Source organism: Trachymyrmex cornetzi, unplaced genomic scaffold (genome assembly GCF_001594075.2).
Source record: "Trachymyrmex cornetzi isolate Tcor2-1 unplaced genomic scaffold, Tcor1.1 scaffold227, whole genome shotgun sequence".
Taxonomy (NCBI): domain Eukaryota; kingdom Metazoa; phylum Arthropoda; class Insecta; order Hymenoptera; family Formicidae; genus Trachymyrmex; species Trachymyrmex cornetzi.
Window position 1 is genome coordinate 233,799 of NW_017296923.1, and position 15,298 is coordinate 249,096.

The 15,298-nt window shown below is 36.2% G+C and overlaps 1 protein-coding gene across 1 annotated transcript in view; it reads right to left on the bottom strand.

Moving 5' to 3' along the window:
• Ten-a (Teneurin-a transmembrane protein) overlaps positions 1–15,298 on the bottom strand; it is a 496,598-nt gene that overhangs the window by 175,663 nt on the left and 305,637 nt on the right. Inside the window, exon 8 of the mRNA XM_018506604.1 lies at positions 6,064–6,139. Coding sequence (XP_018362106.1) covers positions 6,064–6,139 — 76 coding nt within the window. The remainder of the gene's footprint in view (positions 1–6,063; positions 6,140–15,298) is intronic.

Consider the following 15,298-nt stretch of genomic DNA (forward strand, 5'->3'; position numbering starts at 1 on the left):
TAATCCTTCGTTTCATTAACACAAGATTCGCGAAAATGGTTATTTGCGACCACGCGAATTAGTTATCAAAATATAATAATCGCACGACACCTTGCGTTCCTGACTTTAATTGCACGCGACATGATTAAGTGCACTTTATTATTTTACGTTGCAAGGAAAGAAATACGATTCACTTGATAATCGCAACTTCTCATAAATTAATACATCGGACAGCAGATCTAGAATAAAAAATTGATTGACAGAAAAAATTGACAAATCCTACAAAACACCGAATGTATGTCATGCAACTGATAAATGTGAGGTTGTACTTATTAATTAAAAGCGTCATGACATAGCACAATTCGAGAATCGATATGTTTTATATATAAATATTTGCGATATTTTATTTATGACCAGAGAATTTGAAAATGATATCATATATATATAAAGTGATGTAATAATTATTGAAGTCAAAATAACAGCTAATGAAAGAAAAATGCAATAAATCTTCTAAAATTTAATCAAAATATGCTTTAATAAAAGCTCTTTCTTTCAATAAAAATTAGAAGAATTGATATTTTATTTAAAATTTTGTTTAAATAATTATTTTTAATATATTTTTGATTATTTTAATATATTTTCATTATTTAATTTACTTAATATATTTTTTATTATTAAATCAAGTGCTTATTTAATGAAAAAAATTCATCTTTGTTTTAATCAAAAACAATTTTACACATAAGCCAATTTATTATTTTCACTTTCCTTTTGACAAAGTTTTGATTAATCTTAAGTCTTAAAACGAGTAAAATTGTGCAACATTAATAAGGAAATAAAATACAAATATAATATAATCACGAAAAATGTCGCGATTTAATTTTATTTTTTTTTCTATTTTATTAAAATTATAAAATTTTTTGTTCTCTCTCTCTCTCTCTCTCTTTCTCACACGGGACAAAAATTGTGTAAATCATATATATAATAATTAACATATATTAAATTTTATAAACGTTTTATGAAGTACAGAAAGATTAATAACGACGAACCTTTTCTAGCTCATATTCTAACAACTTCGTCATAAAATGATGACGTAAAAATTTTGTCCAAAACAGGGGCACACACAGCAAAGAGAATAGATCCTAGGAAAAAAGAAAACATTTTAAATTTGGCTTTCCGTTCTGTGAAAGGCGCGCCGCTGAACGAGGTTCAGTTCGGTAGGGCGGATGGAAAGTTTAAGAGGAAGAGAAGCCTGAGTCGTGCGCAAATTGAAGCTGGGATTAAGACGTCGGGCGAGATTAAGGTTTCCATGTTGATTAATTTAAATAGTTCCGCCGTCGCTCCGCGGAGAGACAAAAGCATACCCGTAACCGTAGCTGCGCCAAGCGGCTGAGGTATATAGGGAAAGGATGCATGGTAAACAACTTACTTTTCACAGTGCAGAAGCAACCCGGAGAATTAAGGAACGTAATACAGAGTTAAACGAAGCGCACTTGGGTGTCGACCTGCTTTACCTGTAAACTTGTTCGGATTCAGATGTACTTATCTATTTTTTTTTCCCGTCATTTACATCTAATCTAGCATCTGTTTGGAAAATAGGAATTATTTTGATTATTAAACGAATAATAAAAAATATAATAAAATCAATATCATAGAAAATCAGACCACAGTTGGAGGGATAACGAAAAATAAAAGGAAGTGTATGTTTTGATACTCTTTGAGCAATAAATTTCTTCTGAAGTCTTATCAACGTTCATCATAATTCTACCATCATCTTGTACTGTAAAATACGCTGTTGATAGTTCGTGGAAAATGCAGCGAATTTTTTGCGCTTTACGCTCCGTAAAAAGAAATTATTATGTCGCTGTATTTGTTTAGTCTCTTAATATCGGCTAGTTTATGAAACTGACTTCAGATTTTTCATGTGTTTTTTTCATATGCTTTTCAAACATGCACGAATTTAAAATATTTTTAATATTAGAAAGAAGAAACATGCATTTCAAATTAAATAATTTTTTTATGTAAAAGATATTATCTTGTAAACAAAAATGTTATGACAATTCAATAAATTGACTGTTTTTTAGATAACTGATATTGACAGTGCGAAATTTAATTATTTTAAATAATAGAAAGAGTATATATACTACCAAGCGCAGTTATTGTAATATTTTTTGTGATGATACGTCGTAACGGCTTATTTTTTTACAGAAATCATAATATTAATACAGCGATTCACAAAAATAAACCTGACATGATTTCAAAATTTGTTTTGAAAACGCATACTGTTAGAATATCAAAGAAACAATGGGAGCCCAAACTTGAGTTAAATAACATTCTGTTATTTTCAATTCCAAAATGTGTCAAAATGTAAATCAATCCATTTCTGGTTACTTTCGACGTAAATAACGTTTATTTAATATATGCATTTAGTAAATAATAAACTAAATTCGAGTCAAATTTAATACATTTTCTCAAGTTAAATTGTTTAACTCTAATGTTTTAGTTAAATTAACGACATATTAAATAGGAGAATTGGCAATTCATAGAAATGATTTTAAAAAATTCAAATTAAGTGAATTTGAATTTAACAGTGCAGCGCAATTTTTCAAGAGTGTCAACAGTGACCGTCATTTCGATCGATTTCATAAATGGAGACTGGTAGGAAAGATTGTAAGGCAAGAAAAGATAAGATGGAACGTTCAAAAGAAAAATAAAAAGACAGAAAAGGAAATCTTTATCGCCGATCAAGTGTAGCGATTGCTTTTTTAATCACGTTGTTATAGTTAATAAGCGATAAATACCAAAGAAAAGCGATTGTCTTCTTTCGCGTATCATCTGAGATACGACAAAGACTGTATCCATTTAATCTGGTTAAGAAAAAAGTAAAAAACGTATTACTTTCTTTGATAGGTATATAGATCAATATCAAGCTTCTGATGTCTGTAATGTACCATAAAAAGAGTAAAAGATAAATTCATAAAAATAACAATTTAATAAATGTAATAATATTTCTATCAGATTTTTTTATTAACAATGAAATGCATCATCTTATTCTTAATCTTTATCATTTCGCAGAAATAAGGAAAAAAAAAAAAAAATAAAAGCTGTAAGAATTTCTATATTTCTATAAAAGCTATATAAATTTTTATACTTTGAAAAGTTAAGAATAACAGATTGATAAATATTAATTTACACATTTCTATTAAGGATATAAAATTATCCGTTAACGTGTACGTGTATTTTAACTGTTCTCCTGAAATCGTTGAAAGGACGAATAAATTCAGAAGCCATAAAAAAGAATTTATTTGATTTCCCGAAATATCAAGTGCTATATATTTTGTACTGGGAAAAGTTCGCGGTGAGCATGGAGCTATCGTGATCAGTGCTCTCGGCGGATTCGGTCGTTAGCAGTCTTTAGAAGGAAGTCGAGGGTAAGGCGTAACGGACGGACGAAGAGTAAAAGGAAGGATGGAACGGGGGAGGAAACTCTCTTTCGCTCTCTCGGACAAGGGCCGCGCGTGTTCTTTTAGCCGCGTTGCCTCAGCAACAGAGTACCTTCCGTCTCGCTGACCTGCTGTTTCCGGTGACACCGATGGTCTTTCCTTTTCTCGTCATTTTGCCGAGACCGGCGCGCTTTTCCGAAGAGAAAAAAAAAAGTATACAATCAACTCTGCGGGAAAGTGTTAAGGGTCGATGCGATTATCGTTCAAAAGTAACGGTATCTCAGAATTTTCTATTTCTGTTATCAGTTTCGGCGACGTAATAGTTTCATATCCTTTATGATTAAGGAGATCACGTGATCATCGTTAGTCGATCGCTGCGGCAAATTGCGCGATGATATGTCAATAGAATGTCTCGTATGTATACCTCGTACCGAGGTTGAATTATCAAACAAATGAGCTTTACATGATGGTAACAATGTTGTCTTATACCCGGGTACTTTGCCGATAGATAGGATTCAAAATAGAGACGCTATCGTGCGGCATAACTATAGAATGAGATCGATATTCCTGAGCCGAGTTCAAGATCCTCGAGAAAAGATCGACGAACTCGCGTGGCTACCTATGAATGCGTAATGCGAAGCAAGAATCCCATGTCAATTACTACAAATAGTTAATTAATATTATGTAAGACTATACGAGACAGATATTCATTCGAATCGCTACACTGTACAGATATATTCCTAATTCGAGAGAGTTTAGTTAATTAAACACGATAGAGAACGCATTAATAATTTCACCGTGGGAGCCTCTTAACACTGGGCACGCGACATAAATTGGATAATTCAAGCTTCGAGTGATGTTTCATAAAATATCGATATTATTTTATTATTCATATCGTGTATACGTGATGTAGGTATATATTTTTCAAATCTTTATACATATAACGAACTATCGAAATAATAATTTTTCTAAAATTATATACGTATAATTAATGCGACTGTACTATTTCTAAATTATTCGTGTACTCTTCTTTCAAAAACTTAATTACAGATAAGAACATTTTTCGCATCTATAAAATTATGCAAAATAAAATCTCAATAAGAGAGAGATATCAGCTATATTATATGGCGGAGTAGCTCAGAAGCATTCCGCGTGCAAACGATGAAATATGAATTGCGGCACGTAGTAGGCCATTAGCTGCTTGAGAAAAGAAAGTAGGAGGAATGCTGAGGGACGGTAATGAGGTAGAATAAAGAGCGAACTAATTCGAAATTTCGTGCGCGTCACCGACGGCGATCGACCGGCACGCTTGGCGCGAGAAGGGACGGAGGAGCGAAATGGAAATGCCGGGACGGGGCCTGTTCAACATTCTAAATATTTTAAAAGTTCAACTCATTTGAATTGGAACATCTTTAGACGTGTCTCTTTCTCTACCTCCCCTGCTCTTTCTCAACTGCCTCCCATCGGTTGGATCGTCGCGGAGTTTTCTCTGTACTTATCGCGCTTTCCACTGCGCTTTCCACTGCGCTTTCGGCCGTCTTCTCTTCCCGACCGATTGATTTAGATTCTCGAAACTTTTTGCACTCGAGTTTTGTAGCGGAGATATTCTCCATGACCACAGAGAAAACGGTGTTTGGCTCATTCGCTTAAAACCCATTATCGAGTACGGAATGTGTGTTTTTGTACTTTGTATTTATATAATGCCAAACGTTAAAAATATTAAAAATAATTTTGAAAAATATTTGTCAATAATTTTGACGTCTTTTTTGTAAAAATCATGCATTATCCATTTGACTTCCATCTTTCGGTGCCACTCTAACGATTAACTTTCTTTTTCCAATGTTTTTCCAAAGCTTTTTCCATTACTTATAATTATTTTATTATTAAAGATACATTTGCTTGGTATTGTTATATTTCTTAACGTCTGATGCTCGAAAAAATAATTTTTTACAATACGAAAAAAATGATTTTGTTGAAAGATTTAAATTTTTTGCTGGATATATAGACTTAAAAATAATTTTATTAAACCATGAAAATAATTTTGTTGGAAAATCAAATTGGAATATTAAATTTTTTGCAGCATTATTCATCATTTATTAATTTCCAACATAATTATTTTGATTATGTTGGTCCAATAAAATTATTTCCAAGTTTGTATCTAGAAAAATTTCAGATCTTTTAATAAAACCATTGTTTCCGTAATCATTTTTATAAAAGCTATAAACAATCGACTTGCAATACCCAAATGTATTGTTCCCATAGAGCAGCACCGAATGATTAATCACGTAAAATCATTGTTTACGCAACGATAATGAAATTTGCGAGGCGCGATGATGGTTGAAAACCATCGAACGTCGCGCGATGTGTTCACAGTTTCAGAACAAATCAGTCGCGGGCCATCGATTCTTTGTAGCTGCTAGGGCTTAATTCAGTCGCGTAAAGCCCAGCCACCAGGTAAAACCGATAAGGCCGACCGATTTGCTGCCCTTAGCGAAAAATCCGCTTACTCGTTCGAGCCCTTGCGAGAATCTATGTTATTCCGGTTGGAATATGGATGTGTCACATTTGCGAGTCGCACGAGAAACGACGTCGCACATTCGCGTATACGGATTGGCGAAATTCGCGGGGAGGCGTACTAACTCACCTGGTCACGGTTGGCGTGGAAGCGACCCCCGGGGATCGTGCTGGATAACTCCGTGGACTTCCTGACATCAAGTACTCTGCAACACACAGCGAAACGTTTGTCCTTAATGCTCTGCTGCATAAAGTCACACTCGACGATCGAGTAACGCATTCGTCTTGCACCGGTTAACGGCGATATACAAACGCCGCTTTCTAAACTACCAACCGCGAGTAACCGCGAAGTGCGATTACAAATATTCGCTAACATTCTACCAGTGCCGATGTAACAATTCTATCCAAGACACATTAAAGGCCGCAACAATTATAATTTTAACAATTCTCATCATTATTTAATAATTTGCAAACAGATAATTAGCATGAAATTATGTTCTTCGATTAATCCGATGGTAATGTTAGATATTCCCCTACATCACTCTGCTCTAAAGTATAATGTAGCGCGAACAGAGATTCTTCGATACATTCCGAGCGTGTTCCAATTTTCTGTGCATTTGATTCATGGCTGTTGCATACTGCGGCATTTCGCTGAAACATATGCCGCCGTAACTACTGCTTAATTACTTAGACAGGTAACAGGATCTGCGGCGGACGCAGATATTCCTCTACTCTCAGCAACTTGACCTGTGTCATGCGACGAGATAATTGAGTTTATTAAACGCAAGTTGTTCTCGTATTCGCAAGTGCTTTAACCCTGTTTCGAGTATAGTGCCCGTGGAATTATTTAAATGGAACGATCAAAACGGATGCGTGCTTACATTGTTTCTAATTATAGCTTAGATTTCTACATCCTGGAAATAATCAAATGATTGCGTTCAGCAAAGAAAACTGGATCAGGGAGCGCTCAGTGATCAGTTTTTTTTCTATTGAACGTAGCCAATATAATATAAAAGTAGAAAAACTGAGGACCACGTCGATAGAATTGACAAGACAATTTAATTAATCGAAAATGTCTTGGGTTTGTGTTGAAGATGTGCGGATTTATGCCAACAGGGAAATCAGAATAGTGATAAGTGCAATCGTCGAAGCGAATTTGTAGAGGCCCAGGGTATCAACGAGTAGCGACGCGCGCGCATGCATAATTAATTTTCAAACTTTCTTTCCTGCCCGATGGCAGGCTGACGTTGCCATTCGATTTAACCTTCGTTCGCCGTGCGTGGTCTCCGGTCTGTCGGTTCGTAGCGTCATGCATATTCTAGTTGATGGGTCGTCGCGAGCTGCCTTCCTTTTATCTGTATAGTTAATGCGTTCATGACTAATGTAACCGTCAGTGACGTCCTGCTATCGACCGCATTCGTCTGATGCTCGTCTTGGTCGCCAGCACAAGATCGCTAAATCTCTTTATCGGATAATGCTTAATATTCTCTGTCCGTAAACGTCATCGACGTCGAATTCTTCCGGAACATTTAACTGTAGTATACGCGTTTTTATTGTGTACAGTTCATTTTTTTTTTTACGTACACAAAGCATTTACAGAGATATCTCTTCCCATTGATAACTCCACACAAAGATAATCACCGGATTGTATTCTGTCTTTTAACAAAAACGATAACAAGCTCTTTTTTTCGAACAATTGTAACTCAAAACAGTCAAAACGAATATCTTTGTTGAAAGAGAGATTTTCACATAACGCGAAAATTGGCTGTTGAATCAATAACGAGGCTGAATATAATGGGAGTTAGCGAGTGAGTCTAGGGGAAGCGGTTGCAAAATAAAAAAAATAACAAGGATAGTTTGTTCGTTCGTTTACTTTGATATACTGACGCTACATCGGTTTTGGCCCATAAGGTTCTTCTAACCACCGCTTCACCCTCTTATTTCTGCAGCAATTTGTCACTGTCTACGTCCCGAGGATCTTTACTTTATACGCTGGATTCTAAGTATAACTCACTACGCACTGATAAGTAACATCATTATATTGTTTTATATCGATTTCTGTATTTATGTATTTAAAGCAAAATGTTGAATCTTTTTCAATGTACAATAAATTTTTATTTAAATCCAATTGTTTACACTGAAAAAAAAAAGGTTGCAATTATCACAATTTAACTACAATTTATAGTCATTTTTTTGGGACAACCGTATATTTATAGTTTTAACTATGCAGATGCCATTAATTGTGCTATTAATAATAGTCACACCCCGCTTAAAAATATTTATTTTATTTATCATCTATATCTTGATATTTCTTCACTACATTAATATTTGAAATTACCATAACTTATTAGTACAATTTTCTCACACGTTTAAGAGAACTACATATTTGTATATATATATATATAATATATATGTGGTTATTATTACATTATAAGAATAATAACCATAAAAATGGAGCTAATTATTTTACCAGGCAATTATAGTCACAAATATCAAGTATTTTCCTCTTAATGTAACGTTTAATCACAACTATAATGTAAAATACGACGATAACGCGGCGATTCGTTTGACATACGAAAGTGGTAAAGCGTTCCGCTGCTGATCATTAACACCACCAATCCAAACTGAACCTTAGACTGAGTTTGCTACCGAAATCTGCGAAATGGGATCGTTATGTCATTGACACGGCCTTGCCATTCGTCACTCGCAAGCTCAAAGGCTCACTTGCAACACACAGGATGTAACGTTTCCTTTGTAATTCTGAGCATAAATTGGCGCGTGTCAGATGCGAATGAGTCGATTCTGAACCGCGCGCGCGTTCGTAGGTGGATAGGTTTAGGTATAGAAACCTCTATCGGCCGGAGAGAGTCCTGACAGCTGGGAGCACAAAGCGACGGGTTCATTCTCGCAGGGCGAGAGGTTGGTTGCCAGGCTGCCGAGGCTTAGCAGCCATGCCGGCTACCGTTTGTTTCGTCCGGTAGTCATGGTGATAACACGGAGAAGGTGGGCGCAACTGATCGAGGGTTCTCCGATATCTCGCATATTTTCTAGCAGCCACCCTCTCGGCGAGAGCGACGCTCCTGGCTCGCTGGACCACCCATCGAGAATATTAACGCCCACGAAGGGATGTGTCGCATGCCTCTATCGGAGTACTTTTGGAAAAAATAAGCTGTGTCGAGTTGCAAACGCGAATAAAACGAACATATCTATTGATAATGCCATTGGAATGAGAGTAAGTTACTATTGTGTAAGGATTTACTGTATTTTCATATTGACTTCCCTAAGACAATAATTCTTCTTTTGTAAGTATGTGCTGATAACGACGTAAGAATTGCTTTTTATCGTGAGAAAAATGAAGTTAATTGATTATCTTTTAAACACGCCTTTTTAGCATATGGCACATTCGACTTTTTTTCCAATTTTTTTTCCATTACAATGTTTATAATTTTTTTTTATTAAAAATACTTACGTTTGCTTAGTATCGTTATGTTTTTTAATGTTTGGTGGTTTAATTTTTTTTTATTGAAAAAAAGTGTTTACAATATGTTCATTTTTATAAAAGATGTAAGCAGTCGAATTAAGTTGAGTATGATATATTCAAGTGTGTTTAAGGTGTTCCCTAAACACACTTGTGTGTAGTGTTTAAGAATTAGCTATGTCCAAACTTAAATAAATTCTATGATTAAATATATGTATATACATGCTAATAAAAAATGTCACTTTCCAAGATTATTAAAAATATTCTACAAGCGCGATTGAAAATGACCATTCATAAAATAAAACATGATTGATATAATATCATTATTGCAAAGAAGTTGCGAATTTCTTTAATTTTTCTTCTATTATTATATATAAACTTTCTATAGATCTTCATACGGAACGCAAAAATTTTTGCGCAAGCTAAATATTCTTGTCTAAGAAGCTCGACGAACGATGCGATCAAGTTAGTAATGAGCGATCATTATTGTGTAGCGATCCTTAAGAGAGATTTCAATTCCTCTTTTACAGTCGCTCCAAAGATACTTCCGAAGTTTTCCTTCATTAGTATTTGTTTCGGCTGATTTTAGAAAAATTCTCTTCGATACGAGTTGCTCGTCGGTAGGGAACGATCGATTACGTTCTATCTACGGGAACTAAAGTCTGGCCAACCAATCTTTCGTTCGAAAAAGTGTCATTATCTGCTAATGGCACAGCAGCAACTAGGTCGATGCGCTTGGTCGGTTAATGACGTGACTTTCGCATTTTGCCGATGGACTGTACCGATTTTATCTACGTGCTCCGATTTTACCTGATGTCCTCTCGAAGATTCGCGAGCGCCGTAACCACCCCCCGCCCTCCTCCGGACAACAGTTCTTTAAGGGTTAAGTTCGTTTTTATTGTTGTGCCGTATTCTTATCATGTTACTTCTTTACTTTCGAGAATCAATTTGCTGCAAGACAAAATATCTCCGGGATCTACGCGAGAGACAAGCCCGTGCGAAATATCTTCGTGTAAGAACATTGCCGACCCACATACGTCGCCATCAGAACGTCGTCAAAGAGAAACGAACATTGTCGCGGTTACGATAACTAGACTGGAAATTACGTAAGTGGAATTAAGTAAGAAAAGTAAATCCCATCGCGATAATCTTTTCCAGCACTAGGGATGCTGACAGAGCGTGCCGACTAATAGCTCGCTAAAAAGCGCGCAATTCAGTAGTTGGGTAGCATGCTTGAATCAAGAAAGACTTCTCGTAATCGAGAATGTTGGCTGATCTGTTCTTTACTTAATCACTCCACACGACTTTCTTAACGAAGATGAACAATGTTCCGAGTGGAAAACTAGACGTCGAATAGGGACGATCGAACAAGGTTGTCAGAGCTGAAAATGTCGCTGAATTCGGGAAAGACAATGAAAGACAAGAGTGATAACGAAAGTGATAAGGAAAGTGATAGCGCGGGAGTAACAGGGTGTAGTTAGAACGACAGCCGAAAAGGTGATCGTAGAAAGGGTAGAAACATAGTTAGAAAATGGAATTTGAGGATGAGTCGAAGTGAGGCTAGGCGAGGCGAGACGAAAAGAGGGTAAGGGCGAAAGGCACGTAAAGACAAGAGAAAAAGATCAGAGATAGGTACGTAAGTCCCTGGATGGAGTGGATACAGTTGAGTCTGAGGGTTTCTTGGTTGTTGGGTGTTTGGCTGTCGGCCAGGGAATCTCTGGAGCGCGACGGTTACCTTTTTCTCCGTCGGGAGGTCTCTTCGACCTATACGTATACCACGGTGAGCGTACCGTCTTTCCGGAATGTCAACTGTATAATGGTGCACAAGTGTGTGTGCTACCATACCCGATATGTGTCACCGGAGGTGCGGTGTCACAGAGTCCGCACTTTCGAAAACTCGTCTACTCTAGATCTCTATACTCTAGGTCTAGACTGGTGCAACCCTTCCGCGTTTTATTGCTCGTATCCCATTGACCTTATACCTCGCATGTTTGCTTAACTCCGTGTAATACACACAGACGTAATAGATATAGACTGCACATTTCCCTGATCTCTGTGCTCCATTACAAAGAAATTGAACATATTAAAATCTCCTTCAATTCTACCAGCATCTCTCTTCAACTCGATATTTGAGAGAGAGAGAGAGAGAGAGAGAGAGAGAGAGAGATATATATGTTTCAAGCCATCTCATTCTTTCTAAATCAAAAATGACAGCTTCATAGAAACGAGAAGTCTATTCTTATTATGTCTATGATAATATATCGCGATCGCAAGTTGAAATCACATCACTCATACGATCTGATGCGATTCTTTGATCGACTTTCCCTAATTTTTTTTATACTGCGCATCTCTCGTAGATGAATTCTCTGAGATTATGATATATTGCGAAATGAAGCTATATCCTAGTACGAACGTAGAAGTATGTTTTTGTTTCTCGGGTAAGATCAATGGCTTGCACTCTATCGCTTCGCGTTATGCGAAAAATCAAGGGAATAACTTTTTAATTTCTCCCGCATCGCAGACTAGCCGTCCGTATTGTTTCGCTCTCGGCTCAGAAGATTGAGCTCTGTTCTACTATATGTTCCGCGCAATCATCTATCATCTGTCCGTGCAAGTCGTAAGTTTTTTCATTCACTCCGCTTTCCAATGCCGCGTGTTGCAACATACATTCTTATATCGCCAAAGCGTATAACTATATACTGAGAGCTATAAACCATAAACGTCCAAACATTCGCAGTCGTGATCAAACGGCTTTACCAGAACACCCTATTCTTTACAAAAGTAAAGTATTACGAATGTCGAAGACAATATTTTCTGAGATTGGACTTAGGAGATTCAGGTACAGACAGGATGCATATTTCGCATTTTACTAAGACAGTTTGCTGCGTTTGAGAATAGGAAAATGTTACATCGACATTGCCAATTTCTGCTGGTTAAACCTGAGTCGAAATTCGATATCATAATGTATCGGACGACTTACTGAGTGATCAGAATTGCTCGCAAACGAAGTATAAGTTATATAAAGATAAAACAAAATAAGGCCAATTTCATGAGTCTAGACGCGGTTATGGAATAGGTGAATTGTGGACATGTGTAATATTCCTTGTAACGGAGATGGAATTACTACGACATCTTACATAATTTGCGCTGCATTTTGACTATCGTCAAAATTACTTTACAGTTTGCTTAGAAATTATAACAAGATTACTGGCCATTAATGTTTAATGCGTTATCATAAAAGATGCCTTTCAATTTTGCAGGTAGCAGGTTTTACAGGTGTGTATTTACGTAATTTTGAGAAGCATGTTAATATTAATTTTGTCTAATTTGAAAGACTTGAATGTGACTTTCAAACAATTGAATTAAATTTGGTACCTAATAAAATGTGCGCATGTATCTACCATAAAAAACTATACTATATATTTCATATCTCCTCCCTTCTATTTCACCGTAATCTTTTTTCTTTACTTCAATTTTTTGTAAATTGTATTTATTCTGTATATTCAAAGAACTTCTACTTATATAGCATAATTGATATCATCTCTATGGGTAAGGAACTTGTACCAACAACAGTTCTATCACATAAATGGAGTTATTTCATTAAAACAAAATATTATTCCATAACCTCTTCCCTTTCTTTGTAATCCCATGAATCACGAGGAATACCGTATGTTTGTTCTACTCTTTTATTTGCGATCATAAAGTGAAGCGTATATAGGTACACGCATTTCTCGACACTTAACTGATGTATAATCAAGAGGTGCGAGAGTACGGACGGTGGGTAAGTGTATGTAAACATAAGGGTTGATTAACGATAATGGTGATGTGGGACAATTTCCGATAGCCTGTCTCTTGATCGCACGAGGGATACTTTGGCGGAGAGGGGAACGGACAAACTGTCGACACATTGTGCAACGTTACGAACGCCAATCTACGGGACGGTGGACGTCGAAGGTAATCCAGGGGGATGCGTGCCCGAGAATTCTGATCAGCGCTTTACCTCTTATAGATTCCGCCAATGTGTTATTACTGTTAACACCTCTACTTCGTATAATGTCGCGTACATCATTGCTCCGACGACAACGGCACCCACGATCTCGGTCCGCAAATGTTCGATGATACGCCAATAGATGCGGCCGTCATTATTGCTTTCATTTCAGATGTCATACACGTCCCAGGAATGTCCGCGTTGTTTTCAACGAGGAGATAATACTTGCAAGATATCGCGAGAATGGCAGCAACTGCATACTCTCGAGAATGTAAATCGCATTCTTGGCGCGCGACATCACCAATTGTAATATTTATCGAAAATTTATTCTCCGTTGAGCAGTTGGAATACAAAAATGGAATAGTAAATAATCGTGAACCGTCACGTTTATGTTCTCTAACCCTAGAACACACATATGAGTCTCCTCGATCAAAATTTCGCTCGCTCATATACAAAGAAAAGGGAAAGGAGTTTTATTGGTGTATTCCTAAATCTCGAAGCTTCAAAATAAGAAAGAGTCTAAAAATATTAATCTGAACAGAAGTTACAGTCTATCAAAATTACAGTAGGTTTTCCAGACCCATGGTATGTGTTTTGAGAATTTTTTGGAAGAGGTGAGTGTTCTAGAATTAATATGTCGTTATTTTATCAAAATAATACTTTATAACAGTATTTAATAATACGCCGTCAATTTTTACCACTCAAAATCGTGTGGAACATAATAACCTAGTTCAATTTTGGTCTAATTCATAAAGAAAAGTTTCACGCAGAAGCAATATCGCATTCAAGTGAATTGTCTTTAAGATTTTTGTCTTTCTGTCGAACGTATTTTTTCATCCATAGCGTTTGCGTCATATGTTATCATTTACAACAAAGTTCTCACTATAATACCTCGGTCTTTGAAGAAGCGAATTTATCGCTTTGCTTTGAGCAATCTCGACTTGTCCTGATCAAATGTCTCGTCTAGCAAACATCTCGCGGGCATACAGATCACTAATGAATGTTTGACGAAGTCGATATGTCATCGATCGTTCTCTGAAATTGTAATATACAAAGGAAGTATCTACGACGTTTATTGCTCAGCAAATTTCACGTTTTGTTATTTCTATTTTTATTAAAACGTTATTTTTTATATATTCGCGTGTTAAATAAAGCAGAATCAGCAAGACATTTTTTAGTTTCTAAAATTTAAAGATAAAAATTTCTTGCGTATCGTCAAATAATATTGGGTAATTCGTATTCGTATATAATTATGGAATCGTATAGTGGAATAATCAATAAGGAAATAAATATTGGCATTATAGTTGATACAAGTCTTCACTTATTCTCCTTATGATCCATACTATCTTATATAAACCATCGGTGTTGTCAATATCTAGAGGGTTGATCTCGGCTTGGCGGGTAATGAATGTTTATTAGGGCAGGATCCGTTGACGGATCTCCGTAGACTCGAGACGGATCGATATGCGTTGGTCTAGACGTTCGTGCCTCGAAATAATTGGTTGACTCTGATCCTGCATTCTGTGTTCGTGAGAGGTAAACATTTGCGATTGCCTGCGCATCAAATACGTCCACGTACCAACATGAATCAATAAAGCTGGTCAGTCATTTAAGGTATTCTCGGATCTTAACTGTTTCGAATTAGAATTTTCTAAGTAGAGATGAAAAAGAAGAAGTTCTTATAGAGGAAAGTCGCCGATACTGACATAGGCCTCCTAAAGTGACACCCCCTTATTTTTCGGAAACTAACTATTGCACTTTATTAATAAAATCATGATCTGTTTAGCTAATTAAAGAAGCACAAACTCATAATTCGTAGGTTTGTGGCTTGTTTCTGTATCAAATCAGCTAAAAACGAATTCTACAAATGCGAAAATAAAATTCTTACGATTTTCTTTT